Source organism: Coregonus clupeaformis, chromosome 31 (assembly GCF_020615455.1).
Source record: "Coregonus clupeaformis isolate EN_2021a chromosome 31, ASM2061545v1, whole genome shotgun sequence".
NCBI classification, from domain to species: domain Eukaryota; kingdom Metazoa; phylum Chordata; class Actinopteri; order Salmoniformes; family Salmonidae; genus Coregonus; species Coregonus clupeaformis.
In genome coordinates this window covers 17,853,379-17,870,632 of record NC_059222.1, presented here as the reverse complement: position 1 = coordinate 17,870,632, position 17,254 = coordinate 17,853,379, and the positions used below count along the sequence as shown (strand labels likewise).

The 17,254-nt window shown below is 44.7% G+C and overlaps 1 protein-coding gene across 5 annotated transcripts in view; it reads left to right on the top strand.

Annotated features, from left to right (window-relative positions):
• Positions 1–17,254, top strand: part of LOC121547674 (golgin subfamily A member 4) — a 62,415-nt gene that overhangs the window by 29,135 nt on the left and 16,026 nt on the right. For 3 of the 5 annotated variants that reach the window (XM_041859054.1, XM_041859053.1, XM_041859050.1), the window contains 10 exons: positions 1,687–1,877; positions 5,147–5,230; positions 7,349–7,496; positions 7,589–7,767; positions 8,582–8,680; positions 8,920–9,075; positions 9,349–13,358; positions 13,599–13,774; positions 14,506–14,636; positions 15,639–15,728. In XM_041859054.1, coding sequence (XP_041714988.1) covers positions 1,687–1,877; positions 5,147–5,230; positions 7,349–7,496; positions 7,589–7,767; positions 8,582–8,680; positions 8,920–9,075; positions 9,349–13,358; positions 13,599–13,774; positions 14,506–14,636; positions 15,639–15,728 — 5,264 coding nt within the window. The remainder of the gene's footprint in view (positions 1–1,686; positions 1,878–5,146; positions 5,231–7,348; positions 7,497–7,588; positions 7,768–8,581; positions 8,681–8,919; positions 9,076–9,348; positions 13,359–13,598; positions 13,775–14,505; positions 14,637–15,638; positions 15,729–17,254) is intronic. The other 2 variants (XM_041859051.1, XM_041859052.1) reach the window with 2 other exon arrangements.

Genomic DNA, 17,254 nt, shown 5'->3' with positions numbered 1-17,254 from the left:
GAAATTGAAATTTTTTAAAAAGATGGTTAGGGATAGGATTAGAACGTGTATGTATATCTATGTAATATAACATGTACAGTGCATTCGGAAAGTATTCAGACCCCTTGACTTTTTCCACATTTTGTTACGTTACAGCCTTATTCTAAAATTGATTAAATTGTTTTTTTCCCCTCATCAATCTACACACAATACCTCACAATGACAAAGCAAAAACAGGTTTTTAGATTTTTTTTGCAAATGTATAAAAAATAAAAAAACGGGAAATACCACATTTACATAAGTATTCAGACCCTTTACTCAGTGCCTTGTTGAAGCACCTTTGGCAGCGATTACAGCCTCGTCTTCTTGGGTATGACGCCACAAGCTTGGCACACCTGTATTTGGGGAGTTTCTCCATTCTTCTCTGCAGATCCTCTCAAGCTCTGTCAGGTTGGATGGGGAGCGTCGCTGCACAGCTATTTTCAGGTCTCTCCAGAGATGTTAGATCGGGTTGAAGTCCAGGCTCTGGCTGGGCCACTCAAGGACATTGTCGTTGTCCTGTTGGATGGTGAACCTTCGCCCCAGTCTCAGGTCCTGAGCGCTTTGGAGCAGGTTTTCGTCAAGGATCTCTCTGTACATTGCTCCGTTCATCTTGTCCTCGATCCTGACTAGTCTCCCAGTCCCTGCCGCTGAAAAACATCCCCACAGCATGATGCTGCCACCACCATGCTTCACTGTAGGGATGGTGCCAGGTCTCCTCCAGACGTGATGCTTGGTATTCAGGCCAAAGAGTTCAATCTTGGTTTCATCAGACCAGAGAATCTTGTTTCTCGTGGTCTGAGAGTCATTTAGGTGCCGTTTGGCAAACTCCATGTGGGCTGTCATGTGCCTTTTACTGAGGAGTGGCTTCCATCTGGCCACTATACCATAAAGGCCTTATTGGTGGAGTGCTGCAGAGATGATTGTTCTTCTGGAAGGTTCTCCCATCTCCACAGAGGAGCTCTGTCAGATTTACCATCAGGTTCATGGTCACCTCCCTGACCAAGGCCCTTCTCCCCCGATTGCTCAGTTTGGCCGGACGGCCAGCTCTAAGAAGAGTATTTTGGTGGTTCCAAACTTCTTCCATTTAAGAATGATGGAGGCCACTGTGATCTTGGGGACCTTCAATGCTGCAGAAATGTTTTGGTACCCTTCCCCAGATTTGTGCCTCGACACAATCCTGTCTCGGAGCTCTACGGACAATCCCTTCGACCTCATGGCTTGGTTTTTGCTCTGACATGCACTGTCAACTGTGGAACCTTATATAGACAGGTGTGTTCCTTTCCAAATCATGTCCAATCAATTGAATTTACCACAGGTGGACTTCAATCAAGTTGTATAAACATCTCAAGGATGATCAATGGAAACAGGATGCACCTGAGCTCAATTTCATAGCAAAGGGTTGGAATACTTATGTAAATAAGGTATTTCTGTTTTTTTATTTGTAATACATTTGGAAAAATAAATTAAAACCTCTTCACTTTGTCATTATGGGGTATTGTGTGTAGATTGATGAGGGAAAAAATTAATTTAATACATTTTAGAATAAGGCCGTGAAGTAACAAAATGTGGAAAAAGTCAAGGGGTCAGAATACTTTCCGAATGCACTGGATGCCTCTCAGTGGGAATCCCTTTTTCTCACAAAGCTGCGTTGCCTCTTCTAATCAGCAGAGGGCAGCACTGACCTATCTAAAAGCATGGAGGCGCTGCAGAAGAGGGTGACACGCCAGGAGAATCTACTCCAGAAGTGTAAGGAGCTGCTGAGGACACACAAGGAGCGCAGTGCCCAGCTGACCAGCGAGAACGACACTCTGCAGGAGCAGCTGCAGGAGAGACTGCAGGAGCTGGAGAAAACCAAGGTGTGTTAACCAATGTCGGTGGAGGGAGAAATGGAGAGGATGTTTTGTGATAGTATTCCATAGCTGGAATGGAACGGTATGAAACACGCAAATAAAGTTGTGCGATCATAAATTAGCAATATTGCATTCTGGCCATTACAATTAGCCATTTTGTTTTACATGGATCTTCTAATCAACTTTTTTGGAAAAGATTGCTTAAGCGGCACCCAGGAATACACATTTTAGAAGGCCATTTTCCACATATGGTCACCACAGAAATGGCCGCTTGTACTTAGTACACTGTAGTGTTGAAGGGAGTTCATTATATGGGGCTGAAGAGTGAGTGTCAACCACAGAATTCAACAGAATACATGTATCTCTATGGTGTGAACAGTAACACCATGTTTCTCTTAATGATCGGCTATGAAAAGCCAACTGAGATTTATTCCTGATTATTATTTGACCATGCTTGTCACTTATGAACATTTTTGAACATCTTGGCATGGTTCTGTTATAATCTCCACCCGGCACAGCCAGAAGAGGACTGGCCACCCCTCATAGCCTGGTTCCTCTCTAGGTTTCTTCCTAGGTTTTGGCCTTTCTAGGGAGTTTTTCCTAGCCACCGTGCTTCTACACCTGCATTACTAGCTGTTTGGGGTTTTAGGCTGGGTTTCTGTAAAGCACTTCGAGATATTAGCTGATGTAAGAAGGGCTATATAAAATAAAATTGATTGATTGATTCACAACACTGTCATAAATAATCCAATGGAGTCTTCATGGTTTAGTGATCATGTGCCTGGTCTGTGGCTTCACTATCTATTTCTATGACACACGTACACACACACACACACACACACACACACACACACACTCTATCGCTCAGAAAGGGTGTGGAGCTTTGTCTTGTTATGATGCCCCAAAACCTCTGGCTAGAAACCAGAAATGCATCCCAAATGGCACCCTTTTCCATACATTGTGCACTATAGGGTGCTATTTAGGACTTTTGGCTGTTTAGTTTGGCTGTGGTGTCTGTCGTTTTCACTAGCGGCTGTTGAGTGATGCTGGGCGTTAGAACAGGCCTGTGATAACAGACAATAGCTCTGCACGATGGGCAGAGGTGTGTGTGTGTGTGTGTGGAGTTGCATAATGCGCGTGCGTGTGTTTGGGTGGAGTTACAGGATGTGTGTGTGTGTGTGTTGAACCTGGCCAGTGTCTGAGAACAGGGCTGTTCCTGTGACAGAAAGAGCCAGAGGTTAACAGGCACTCAGCTCTCCTAACCAGCATGGAGGGGCTTGCTCATCCACAGACACACACACCCTGTAAAACAGACAGCAGCTGTCTCCCAGGCCACCATTTCACCTTTGGGATCTTGTATTTATATGGCGTTGTGGTCTGTTTCGTATTTGTGTTAAATTATTATTTGCCTTATTGTATGTTTTCACAGAGTAGTTTCATAGCTACTGTGTGAGAACATACAAACCACTGCTGCTAACCCAACCTAACCTGATCTGTGTGTTGGTTTAGCTGGCCTTGTATGCAGCCTCTGTTGACAACCGCCTTGTGGCTGTGGTGGCCGGGCCTCATGGGTGGTGTAGGGAGACTAGGGAGCAGCTTAAGGAGAGGTGTGGTCTGAAGGGGTCACTCTCTGCCTGTTATGCAGAAACATTTTTGAACCTGTCTTGGTCTTTCCTTGTTTTATTTAACCTTTTTCTAACTAGGAAAGTAGCCTGTTCCCAGAGCTGTTCGTGCTGTATTCATTGTTCATTGAAACGACCATAGGAGTTGGCTATACAACACAAACGCATATGGGACCAGATTACCAGGAAAGAGCCTGGAGGTTCATGCGAGGGCAACCTGTGCAATAACCTGAGCACGGTCCTGATGATTTAAACAATATGTTGTAAGGAATGATACATCCATTTGTATGAAATCTGATGTTTGTACCCCTGCTTAAAGGTTATGAGGAGTAGTTGGTTGTCTAAATTCAGTTCAGTGTTATTAAGAACAGTGCCCTGACATTAACTACAGTGGTGCTCCTGTTCCTTTACTACAGTGGTGCTCCTGTTCCTTTACTACGGTGGTGCTCCTGTTCCTTTACTACGGTGGTGCTCCTGTTCCTTTACTACGGTTGTGCTCCTGTTCCTTTACTACGGTGGTGCTCCTGTTCCTTTACTACGGTGGTGTTCCTTTTCCTTTACTACGGTGGTGCTCCTGTTCCTTTACTACGGTGGTGCTCCTGTTCCTTTACTACGGTGGTGCTCCTGTTCCTTTACTACGGTTGTGCTCCTGTTCCTTTACTACGGTTGTGCTCCTGTTCCTTTACTACGGTGGTGCTCCTTTTCCTTTACTACGGTGGTGCTCCTGTTCCTTTACTACGGTGGTGCTCCTTTTCCTTTACTACGGTGGTGCTCCTGTTCCTTTACTACGGTGGTGCTCCTGTTCCTTTACTACGGTTGTGCTCCTGTTCCTTTACTACGGTTGTGCTCCTTTTCCTTTACTACGGTGGTGCTCCTGTTCCTTTACTACGGTGGTGCTCCTGTTCCTTTACTACGGTTGTGCTCCTGTTCCTTTACTACGGTGGTGCTCCTGTTCCTTTACTACGGTGGTGCTCCTTTTCCTTTACTACGGTGGTGCTCCTGTTCCTTTACTACAGTGGTGCTCCTGTTCCTTTACTACGGTTGTGCTCCTGTTCCTTTACTACGGTGGTGCTCCTGTTCCTTTACTACGGTGGTGCTCCTGTTCCTTTACTACGGTGGTGCTCCTGTTCCTTTACTACAGTGGTGCTCCTGTTCCTTTACTACAGTGGTGCTCCTGTTCCTTTACTACAGTGGTGCTCCTGTTCCTTTACTACTATGGTGCTCCGGTTCCTTTACTACGGTGGTGCTCCTGTTTTCCTTTACTACGGTGGTGCTCCTGTTTTCCTTTACTACGGTGGTGCTCCTGTTTTCCTTTACTACGGTGGTGCTCCTGTTCCTTTACTACGGTGGTGCTCCTGTTCCTTTACTACGGTGGTGCTCCTGTTCCTTTACTACGGTGGTGCTCCTTTACTACGGTGGTGCTCCTGCTCCTTTACTACGGTGGTGCTCCTGTTCCTTTGATGACTTGCAGATTAATCAATGTTTTACTTTCAAAGATGGTCCATTAATCCTTACCCAAAGAGCACCTTCCCATGTATTATCTGATCTCTCCTTCCGTCTGTCTGTCCTCACTGCCTTCACTGTTGCTTTGATACCTTGCACATTAACCCATTTTTTACGTATCTCCTTCCGTTTGTCTTGTCTACTCTACAGGAGCTGCACACCACAGAGAAGATCAAGCTCATCACCCAGCTGCGTGATGCTAAGAACCTTATCGAACAGCTGGAGCAGGACAAGGTGAGTGAAGAGGGCTTCTTAATGGGATAGTTCACTTTTTAAACGTTTTTAACTTACCTAGTTCTATTCTAGGGTGTTAAAAATGCTAGCTAGGAGATTCTGGACGTTGCTAAGCCAGCTAACGAACTTAAAAACTGTTTGAACTGTCCTTTTTTAAGGTTGGTCATATATTTTGATTGTCAGTGGAGGCTGGTGACACTTCCAATCAGGTTCATCGTATTGGCTAGAATGGAATGAATGGAATCCTAAAACAACACATGGAGACCAGGTGTTTGAAGTGTTTTATACCTTTCCTTTCCTTTCATTCCAGCCATTACAATTACCTCATCCTTCGATTGCTCCCTCTTTCCACCAGCCTCCACTATTCTGGTCCTAACTTTGAGTGCCCCTTAAATGTCCTCCGCACTGCAGTGATGCTTAGTGTGAATCTGTGAAATATAGACATGTGTGTGCTATGCCACTGAGTGCAGAGTCAGAAACACTCTATCCACGATTATTGCGCTTGACCATTAACCTCTGGCTCTGCAGGAGAGGTGTGTGTGTGTGTGTGTGTGTGTGTGTGTGTGTGTGTGTGTGTGTGTGTGTGTGTGTGTGTGTACATTAATGCCAAACATGAAAGTAGAGAGTTTTACGCACATCCCCCAAAATAATAGAATAACAAATGTTCTCCATCTGCGTCCTTGTCTTGGTTAGAGACAATACCTGTCCGATTGGAAAGACACAATCATAACAGTACAGATCAAAAATGAATGAATGCTTCACATGTCCATTGAGGACCTATTTGGAAATAAACTATATATACAAAAGTATGTGGGCATCCTTTCAAATTAGTGGATTCGGCTATTTCAGCCATACCCGTTGCTGACAGGTGTATTAAATCGAGCACACAGCCATGCAATCTCCATAGAAAAACATTGGCAGTAGAATGGCCTTACTGAAAAGCTCAGTGACTTTCAACATGACACCGTCATAGGATGCCACCTTTCCAACAAGTCAGTTCGTCAAATTTCTGCCCTGCTAGAGCTGCCCCGGTCAACGGTAAGTGCTGTTATTGTGAAGTGGAAACGTCTAGGAGCAACAACCGCTCAGCCGCAAAGTGGTAGGCCACACAAGCTCACAGAACAGGACCACCGAGTGATGAAGCGCGTAGCACGTAAAAATTGTCTGTCCTCGGTTGTAACACTCACTACCGAGTTCCAAACTGTCTCTGGAAGCAACGTCAGCACAATAACGGTTCGTCGGGAGCTTCATGAAATGGTTTCCATGGCCGAGCAGCCTCACACAAGCCTAAGATCACCATGCGCAATGCCAAGCGTCGGCTGGAGTGGTGTAAAGCTTGCTGCCATTGGACTCTGGAGCAGTGGAAACACGTTCTCTGGAGTGATGCATCACATTTCACCATCTGCCAGTCCGATGGACGAATCTGGGTTTGGCGGATGCCAGGAGAACGCTACCTGCCCCAATGTATAGTGCCAACTGTAAAGTTTGCTGGAGGAGGAATAATGGTCTGGAGCTGTTTTTCATGGTTCGGGCTTGGCCCCTTAGTTCCAGTGAAGGGAAATCTTAACACTACAGCATACAGTACAATGGCATTCTAGATTATTCTGTGCTTCCAACTTTGTGGCAACAGTTTGGGGAAGGTCCTTTCCAGTTACAGCATGACAATGCTCCCGTGCACAAAGCGAGGTCCATACAGAAATGTTTTGTTGAGATCAGTGTGGAAGAACTTGAGTGGCCTGCACAGAGCCCTGACCTCAACCCCATCGAACACCTTTGGGCCTAATTGCCCAACATCAGTGCCCGACCTCACTAATGCTCCTGTGGCTGAATGGAAGCAAGTCCCCTCAGCAATGTTCCAACATCTAGTGGAAAGCCTTCCTAGAAGAGTGGAGGCTGTTATAGCAGCAAAGCGGGGGACCAACTCCATATTAATGCCCATGATTTTGGAATGAGCTGTTCGACGAGCAGGTGTCCACATACTTTTGGACGTGTAGTGTAAGTGTTTTCATTAATGTGCTATCCTCTGGGATCACATGCACATATTGTTGATATACATCATGTATTATTTTATTTCCGAAAGTAAAATTAAATTAAATCCAATCATGGCTGTACCTTCAGGGCATGGTCATTGCAGAGACGAAGCGTCAGATGCATGAGACTCTGGAGATGAAGGAGGAGGAGATCGCCCAGCTCCGCTCCAGAAGCAAGATGGCCGCCGCCCAGAGAGAGGAACTGCAGGAGCAGAAGGAAAAGTCTGAGAAAGCTGGTCAGTGGATCTCCTCTTCTTCCTCTGTAACAATTTGTAAGTTGTACATGTACAGTATCTGACCGATGATGTGTGTTTGCGCCTTCCCCCAGCGTTTGAGGAGCTGGAGAAGGCTCTGGCCGTGGCCCAGAGGGCTGAGGAGGCGCGGAGGCTGCTGCAACTCCAGCTGGAGGAGCAGGTGAAGGAGGTAGAGAGGGCTGGGGAAGAGGAGAGGAGGAGTCTGCAGCAGGAGCTCACCAGGGTCAAGCAGGAGGTGGTCACCATCATGAAGGTGAGGGACATCTACTGTACTTCAAAATACTAATGAAATACTCACTCAGTACTTATGCAGTACTCATGCAGTAGTACATTTACATTTACATTTTAGTCATTTAGTAGACACTCTTATCCAGAGCGACTTACAGTTAGTGAATACATTTTTTATTTTTTTATACTGGCCCCCCGTGGGAATCGAACCCACAACCCTGGCGTTGCAAACTCCATGCTCTATCAACTGAGCTACATCCCTGCCGGCCATTCCCTCCCCTACCCTGGACGACGCTGGGCCAATTGTGCGCCGCCCATGAGTCTCCCGGTCGCGGCCGGCTGCGACAGAGCCTGGATTCGAACCAGGATCTCTAGTGGCACAGTTAGTACTGCGATGCAGTGCCTTAGACCACTGCGCCACTCAGGAGACATAGTACACAATCACTACTCACCCAGTACCAAGAGCAGGGTGTCAATTCCATTTCAATCCCAGTAAATTCACTAAGGGGCCGATTCCTACCAGATTTAAGCGCATGTAAATGGAACGTAATTCCCTTTTTGATGCATTTTTCTCTCTGAGTATTCAGAACTTGAAATTAAGCATGAGAATAACATGCTATTCACCCACTATTCGTTTCGGGGTGGAGATCTAAGATATGAAGGTGTGGTGGAGTTTTGTCTACAGATACGCTGTATTCTGACCATGACTTAACTCCCTGCATAACTACATATATAGTCAACAGCATGCTCTTACCAACTGAACCACAAAGGACTACCTGTATTACCCATCCATTGCAATCACATGAGTATGTAATATTGTGTTGCTATTTGTGTTGTAGAAATCCTCGGAGGAGAAGATGGCAGAGATGGACAAGCTACATCGTGAAGCACTGGCCAGTAAAGAACTAGAGCTCAGTTCTCGAGTCAACCAGGCCGTGGTAAGTTCATATCTTTAATACTGTATTTTTCCCTCTCTACCCGTATACGGCAAAACAAACTCAGCTATAGTTTTGACCAGAGTGTTTGAGCTGCATGTTTATGTATATTTTGTGAATATTTCTCCAGCACTGTCTTGATGTTTCTATTGCTGTTTTATTGTGAGCGCTCTGAGTAAGATATCCAATGTATTTATTACATATGGCAAATAAACTTAACTTGAATTGTGTGTTTGGTGTAGGAGCAGTGTAAAGAGGAGCTTGCCCAGGCTGCCAAGGAGATGGAGCAGCAGTCTGCCCTTGCCCTGGAAGATGCAGAGCTGCAGAAGGCTGCCATAGAAACCGAGGCAGAGACCAATGCTAAGGAAATACGTCTGGAGTTGGAGACCGCCAGAACTGTAAGTGCTCATGTTGATTGTGTGGTTCTCGTCTATGTTGGAGAGAAACATGATGCACCATTAGGTTGAAGAGCAGAGTAGATGGGTAGTGAACATAAAGACTAATGCATTATTGATATTTGGAATTAGAATCTTTTGGCGTTTAGCTACTCTATCCAAATATGCTGCACATTGTTGATTCTACAGCAAATAATATACTCTAATGTATCTAGAAGCTTTACATTGTTGGTTGATTCTATGGCAAACATACAATACAAACACATCTCATTACAGAAAATACTGGAACTGGAGAGCTCTCTGGAAAAGTACTCCCAACCTGGGTCAGTGCCACCATCAGATGATCTCTCCACTCAGATGGAGGAGCTGAGGAGAAAACACGTGGAGGAGGTGACTGCACTAAAGGAGAAGCACCGTGAGGAGCTGGAGAAGCACAAGGTAGAGCTGCACCAGGAGGCCTTAGCCCAACACAATGCTGCCATGGAGGAGTTCAGTGCGAAACACAGAACTGAAGTGGAGACCATCTTGAAGGAGAAAGAGGTCCAGTTGCATTCCCATGTAGAGGATATGAACCAGAAGACGATGGAGAAGCTGGATTTAAAACAAACTGAGTTGGAAGCCCTTTCCTCTGAGCTCCAGGAGGTGTTGAGGAGCAAGCAGGTTCTCGAGGAGAGACTGGATGCAGTTGAAAATGCTGGTGGGTCAGCCAGGCGGGAGCTGGAGCAGAGACTGCAGGAGGTGCTGACCAAGCACAGGGTGGATATTGAGGAGATCAAGCTGCAGCACGAGCAGACCCTTGGAGGAATGGAAAAGACGCTAAAAGAAGAACTCAACAAGTTGACAATGGTGCTGAAGGAGAAAGAGAAGGAGCTTGAGGCTCACCTTGTCTGTGAGAAAAGGCTGAAAGAAGAATCAGAGACGGTTCTTCAAGACCGGAATGCCAAGGTTAAAGAATTGGAGGAGCTTAGGAAGAGTTTAAAGCAGGCCCAGTCAGAAAAGAAGGGCCTTGAGAAATCTAACGCCCAACTCAGTAAGATCAGAGATGAACTCTCACAGTGCAAGAGTCAGTTGATAGACTTAGAGCAAAAACTGGTGACAACTCGAAGTGACTGCCAACAGAAAGAGGAATATCTTCAACAAAAGGTACAGGAGCTTGAAGAGCTAGAGAAGCAGTTGCAACAGGCTAAGAAGGAGCTCTCTGAACAGGATACTTCTTACACTGATGAACTGAACACTAAGCAAGAGGAAGAAAAACGACTAAAGAAACAGCTAGAGGACCAGAAGGCTGCTCATGAGAAGGTGGAAAACATTAAGACAGACATAGAGGCCAAGTTGAAATCACAGGAAACGAAGATGGAGAAATTTAAAACAAAGAACAAAGAGATGCAGGAGAAATTCAAGAAGAAGCTTCAGGAACAAGAGGAATCTTCAAAAAAGGAGCTGGCAAAGAAGGAGTCAGAGCTACAGCAGAAGGAACAGCAAGTTAAAGAGAAAATCCTGGAGTCTCAGACAAGTTCAGAAGGCCTGAGCAGTTCTATGTCCCAGCTTGAGGCCAACCACAAGGAAGAAGTAGTGAAGATGCGTGAAGTCCATAAGCAAGAGAAGGAAAAGCTTGAGCATCATTGGCAGGAACAGCTGGGACAACAGGAAGAGGAAATGCAGGAGAAACACACACAAATACTACAGGAGAAGGTACAGGAATTGGAGGAGGTCATCCAGCAGCTTGGAACCACCAAAGAAGAAAAGGAGCAAGTTGTACAGGAAGTGAAGAACTTGAAGGAAGAGTTGGTGATGAGACAGACCACTGTGCAGAAACTGCAAGCCGAGCTTAAGGAAGCGGCAGTCAAGATGGAGAGTTTATCTCAATCTGAGGCGATGTTCAAAGAGCAATTAGAGGCGGTTGAGAGGAATCTAAACACGGCTCTGAATGAGAGGAACTCCTTCCAGGATCAGGTAAGCAAGACTGAGGAGAAGGCAAGAGAGAAGATCAAGGCTCTGTCTGAGAGGTTCGTAGACACCGAGAAGCAGCTTCAAGCTCTTGAGGCTTCTAAGGGTAAAGAAGGGGAGGCCGTTCAGAGAAGACTTGAACAACATTCTCTTCAACTGGAAGTCAAGGAAAAAGAACTGCAGAAGCAGTTCACTGGGATCAGCAACGAACTGATGCGTTACTGCCGGGAAATTGAGGCCAGCATCGAAGGTGGTACGAAGGAACTCTCTGAACGAGTCGAGAGCAGAGTGAGAGAGCTGAAAGACAGGGTTCTGGGTAATCAGAAGAAGTTAGCACATCTTAAAAATGTTATCCTTACCAAAGTTGACAGGATACACACTTTGGAGGGGCAACTCCAGCAGAGGACAGAGGAGAGTAAGAACCTATTCAGTTCACTAGAGCAAATGACTGTTCAGCTAAATGTACACAAAGATGATATCAAAGCCTTAACTGCTGAGAGGGAGTCTCTACAGAGGGATGCTGAGAATCACTCTCAAGCTCTCTCAGAAAAAGTAATTTGCATCGAACAGCTCAGTGAGGAAAACCGAACCATCTCAGAGAATGTCAAAACAAACGTTGTGCATATCAGCAACTTGGAGAGTATCATAAACAACTTGAAGACCCAGTTAGCAGGTAGCCTTACGGGGAAGGATGAAGCCATATCACTGCTTGATCAGCAGCACAAGGAGGAGAGACAGAGGCTTGTTTGCCAAATGGAGGAGATCATTGACAGACTAGAGAAAGAGAAGAAATCTGCAGTGGAGCAAGGCGACGCCCTCAGGAACAACCTCACTGAGTTCAAGAGGAAAGCAGAGTCCAAGTTCTCTCAGAACCACAATACTGTCAAGTCTCTGCAGACCAGACTTGAGGATATGGAGAAACAGATCTCTGAGAAGAACGAGGCCTTACAAAGGCTGACTGCCAGCATCGACAATCAGTCCGTCAGCAAGTCGGAGATGGACCAAGCCTTGAGTGAAAAGGAGCAGAAAGTCAGTGCCCTTGCTTTGGAAGTGGAGAGCTGCAACAGCCGGCTCAGTGAGCTGGAGGAGCAGTTGGTCCTCAGGACGAAGGAGAGTGAGCAGCTAACTGCTGACCTGAAGCAGCAGCACAGTATCAGGGAGAGCGAGAAATGTGAGCTCACAGATCGTCTACAACAGACCCAGGAGCGGTTCAGAACCCAGAATGGAAATCTAGTCCAGGCTACAGAGCAGAAACTGCAGTCCCTGGAGAGCGAGAACCAAACTTTGAAACAAGAGCTGGAGCAGCAGAGGGAAGCCTTTGAGAAGGCAAAGGCTGAGATTCTCAAGAGCGAAGAGGAGAGTCTGAAGGCGGCTGAAGAGAGGTTTTCAAAAGACAATGCTGGGAAAGTGACAGAGCTGAAGAAGAAAGCTGAGCAGAAAATCAGCCAGATTCGGAAACAGTTGACCTCACAAATTGAGGAGAAGGAAAAGACCATCAAAGACCTTCGGACACAGTTGGAAGAGGCCAAGATAGATGAAGCGACAAAGAAGCAGCAGGTGGAAACCCTGGAGGAGAAAGGAAAGTCCCTTGAGGTAGCCATGGCCAAGATGAAGGAAGAACAGGAGAAACGCATTGAGGAAGTACTTAGTGATGAAAGACTAAAAAAAGAGAGCTCTTTACAGAGTTTGAAGGACATTTACAAAGAAAAGCTATCATCAGTTCAGAAAGACATTTTAAACCAGGAGGAAGCCCTAGCCAAGCTGAAGGAAGAACAAGAAAAACATATTGAGCAGGTACAGAACGACGAGAGACTTGAGAAAGAGAGGTTGTTGGAGAGTTTGAAGAACATGTACGAGGAAAAGCTATTGTCACTTCAGAGAGATGTTTCGAACCAGCAGGAGACGAAAGCAGATGAGACCCTCTCAAGGCTTGAGGAGATTAAGATGAAGCTTAAGGAAGTGGAGGAGGAAAAAGTAAACTTTCTGGCTGAAATAAGCTGCCTTAAGGAAGATCTGATTGAGAAGACTGCACTGATCGAACAGCAAAAGACCGAATTGGCTAGCTTAGAAAAACAGGGTACGAATGCAGTGGAGGTCGTGGAGCATTGCACTGCAGAGCAAACCAAGAGTCTCACAGCAGACAAAGAGACGGAGAACCACTCTCTGATGCAGGAAGTTGGGGATGCTGAATCTCTGTCGTCCCTGCAGAATAAGCTGGCAGAGGCGGCGCAGGAGAAGCAGAAGCTACAGAAAGACCTGCGTTCCCTGAGGAGGGAGCATGAGCAGGACCTGGAGTATGTGAAGAAAGAGTTGGCCCAAGAGAACAAGAAGAAGCTCAAGTAAGTTTGACCTAATGGTTCTGCCTTAGTGCAGTCAATCAGTCAAACAAACACAATTATAAAAAAATAACTTTTTACATCAGCAGTCACAAGTGTTTTACAGTAAAAGTGCATTAAAGTAGTCAGTTGAGGTCAGACAATAATAAATGCATTCGTTCCCCTTTCCATTATTCCTTTTTGGTACTTCCTTTCTTTCTCTATCCATACTGTATTTTAAATTATTCTCTCCCCATTGAACAGGCTTGAGGTCGAGGATCTGGAGATGAAGCAGAACTCATCCCTGAAGCAGCTGATGAGGGAGTTCAACACACAGATGGCTTTGAAAGAACAGGAGATGACTGCTGCACTGAAGGAGACCATTGGTGAGAGGGAATCAGAGTTTTCTGACAAGCCGTTGCATGATGAGACACTGGCAGGTATTACTATTGAAACTTCAGAAAAAGAAAGTCCCAGCTTTCTTTTTCTACAGTTCACTTTCTGTTAGTTAGCACCTCACGAAGTTTTTCGGAAGTGCGTCTTACTACTTATGCTACTATTAACATTTAGACTGTCAATGCCAAAACACCTAAATGAATATGCACATATGAAATCATTATATGTTATAAATAACGGTTTGTGTGACTAAAATGGTCTAAGTTGTTAGTTTATGCTTTCAAACTTCACCAATACAAATTCTTCATTGTTTGATCATTTGTCATGTAATTGAGAAAAATCCACAAATGAATGTGTAATTGGTCCTTGTAGTATTCATTTGAAGTGTTTCCAATAGAGAAAATGAAATGAGTTTTAAAGATGAGTGACTTTTTAGACAGAGAATAATAGGGGTGAAACAGAGTTGGGAGATGATTGAATTAGGAAACTGTCTCTGTCTGAAAGAATCACCATATGTTTTCACTGTAGGACAGTCATTAACACTGCATTCCAAAACGGAAGTGAGTAACTGGTTTGTAATATGTGAACTTCAAGGTCTACTACGTGCTTCGTTTCTGGGACCGTATTCAAAAACTGTCTCAGAGTATTGAATCTGATCTAGGATCAGGTCTAACCATTTACTCAATCGGTATGATCTAAAAGGCCAAACTGATCTCATATCAGCATTCTTCCTCTCCCTCCTTCTCTTCCTCCTCCTCTTTTCTCCTCCAATCAGGGAAGGCCCAGAGCGTGGAGGTGGAGCTTATGGACAGCCATCGGGAGGAGACCAATCAGCTGCAGAAGGTGATCACCCAGAAAGATGATGACTTAAACAGAACAGTCCAACGATATGAGCAGGTCCTGCAGGTACAGTACTGTATGAATGAATAGCACATTAATGTGTCTCTCGCACTTGCAATAACCTATACAGCTAAACTCTATCACTACGTGAATACATAGCAGTTCTTATGTAACTACAATGCTATTACTACAGCTATTACTGTGTAGCAACATGGGTATAAGGCCATTTTAAAGTAAAGGGTTAGATTAATTATTGACATTCATCATTACAGACAGACTGACTGGTTTGCTTTTAGAAAGTAGATTACAAGTAGGATTTACTGGTCCGACATTGGGTCTGTGTTCCTCAGAGGAATTTGTCCACTTGTGTTTTGTTTCCATGCCATGATTCTCATAGTATTGTTATACTGGTATCGTCATGACAACACTATTCCAGACTATAGTACGGAAGCTCCTATCAGTTCTTGACATTTTTCAGCTTTGACCTTTATAAGAAAAGGACATGTACTCCACCAGTCATCAGGAAACTATTACTGACATGGAAACACCTCCCTTCAGTCAGTCCCACAGAGAACTCAGCTAAATGACAGAGACCTTCTGACTGTAGTGTCTGCTGAACGATTTACATTAAAGACTACTAGACTAAATGATGATGTGTGTGTCTACCATCTGACAGTCTGTTAAACGATTTACATTTGGAACTAGACTAAATGACTATAGAGGGATAGTCTGCTCTGCTCAGCTAAGTAAACTACAATAAAAGCTGTCTTCTGTCATTTATCACTGTCTCCAGACATAATGAAAGTGGGGAGGCCTGAAGTAGTGTAGCACTTGTTATTTGACTGAATGACAATACTGTGTGGTTGTGATATCAGATATACAGAGATGAAAGGCTTTTAGCGAAATGCTTGTGTACCCCCCAAAAAATGCAGACAAAAAATATATATAAATACAATAAAATAAATAGGGGAAAGTTATTTGAAAGTACTGTACTTTTTGAGTACAGACTTGCTGTATTTTGTAAGAGAGAAAATGACTTGGCCGTGGTTGTCCTGTTCTTCCCATCAGAGTCGAGAGGTGGAGATGGGTGACCGAGTGTGGCAGGTACAGAAAGAGCTGGAGGACCTGCAGGCAAGGACCCACAGCGGCAGTGGAGAGGTACAGTATCTCAGTTCATACTGTACATGTTTATTGGGAGCAGCACAGGGTGAAGCTAGGAGTAGGGGTTTAAACGTAAAACCTTTTTAACCAAATTGGGATCCTTAATGTTAAGAAAAAATCCCTAACCAAAAAACTATTATAATTTATTTCTCACAAAATTAAAATCATAGTGCAGTTATCACAAAACTACCACTAACAAGTCCCGATCATCATCATCATCATCATCATCAAGGGGAAAATAAAAATGAAACAAATACTTAACGCAACAATGCTGTAACGTTAGGAGTAGAATTTGTATTTTATTTTTAGCTACTTTATAATGAGGGAGAGTGAGAGGCTCGAAGCAGAGCAGCATCTCAAATGTGAGTGACGAGTGGAACAGGGAGGAGGAGAGAGATGGCAACCAAGTCGACTCGTGCTCGTAGACTAACTTATTGCTAGTTATTTATCATCTCATCTGATTACATAGTACTGGCCTTGACTGCATCAAACCGAGAGTAGTTAAGCTAGCTAGCTAGCTAACGTTTTCTAGGCTAGTTGATACTACATAACTTGAACTGTGCGCTTTCTCCCCTTCCGAATCCAACAGTAAATAACAACTCCTTTCAGATGATTAAGTAGCAGCCTATCTGTTGGCTGTTGGTGTTGTAGCCTGTCCTTCTCATTTTAATTCCAACCTCCATTGATTAGTCTAGATATCTCCTAATAGCTTGCCACACAGAGGCTCTAGCTCTGGTAAAAGCTACACGTACCACTCTCGTGAAAAGCAAGAGCACCAGCAGCATAAATTATATCATTTTCTCTCAGCAGGAAGCGCGATGTAGACCATCTGCATTGTGAATTCACGTGGAATCGTATGAATTTTGACAGAAAACCGATAACAAAATGGCAGTTTAAACGTTAAGAACATTTTTCCATTTGTCACATCCCTAGCTAGGAGCACAACTAGCGGCACAGGGTTAGCCGCAGAGCAGTTTGGGGGTTAACTGCCACCGCCCACTGGTTGCTTGGCTCACTCCTCCCAGATTTCCCCTGTCAGCCCTGAGATTCAAAACGGCAACCTTCCAGTTACTGGCCCGCCTCTCTTAACTTTTAGGCTACTGCCGCCCCCATCGCTACAGGTTTACCGGTTTATTCATACTGTATTTAATTTACCCCCCGCACACAGGATGTCGAAAGAGGTTGCCATATCTGTGGGATTTTCAACCGACAGACACTGTGTGTCTCAAATTGCACCCTATTCCCTATTTAGTGCACTACTTTTGACTAGAGCCTTTAATGCCCTGGTCAAAAGTAGTGCACTATAAAGGGAATAGGGTGACTTTTGGGAAACACATACAGCCCTGGAGGCTTCGCTTGGCTGGATGACATATAGAATGGGATTCTGTTGAAGCAATACATTAATACAGCTTCCTGCTCGTCCCACTCACAAAAGACACACACACACACCAACTGCAATTTTTGTTGATCCTGCCTCTGTGGTCCTACATTTGAAACACCTATGTGTCTGATGGAGGAAAGAT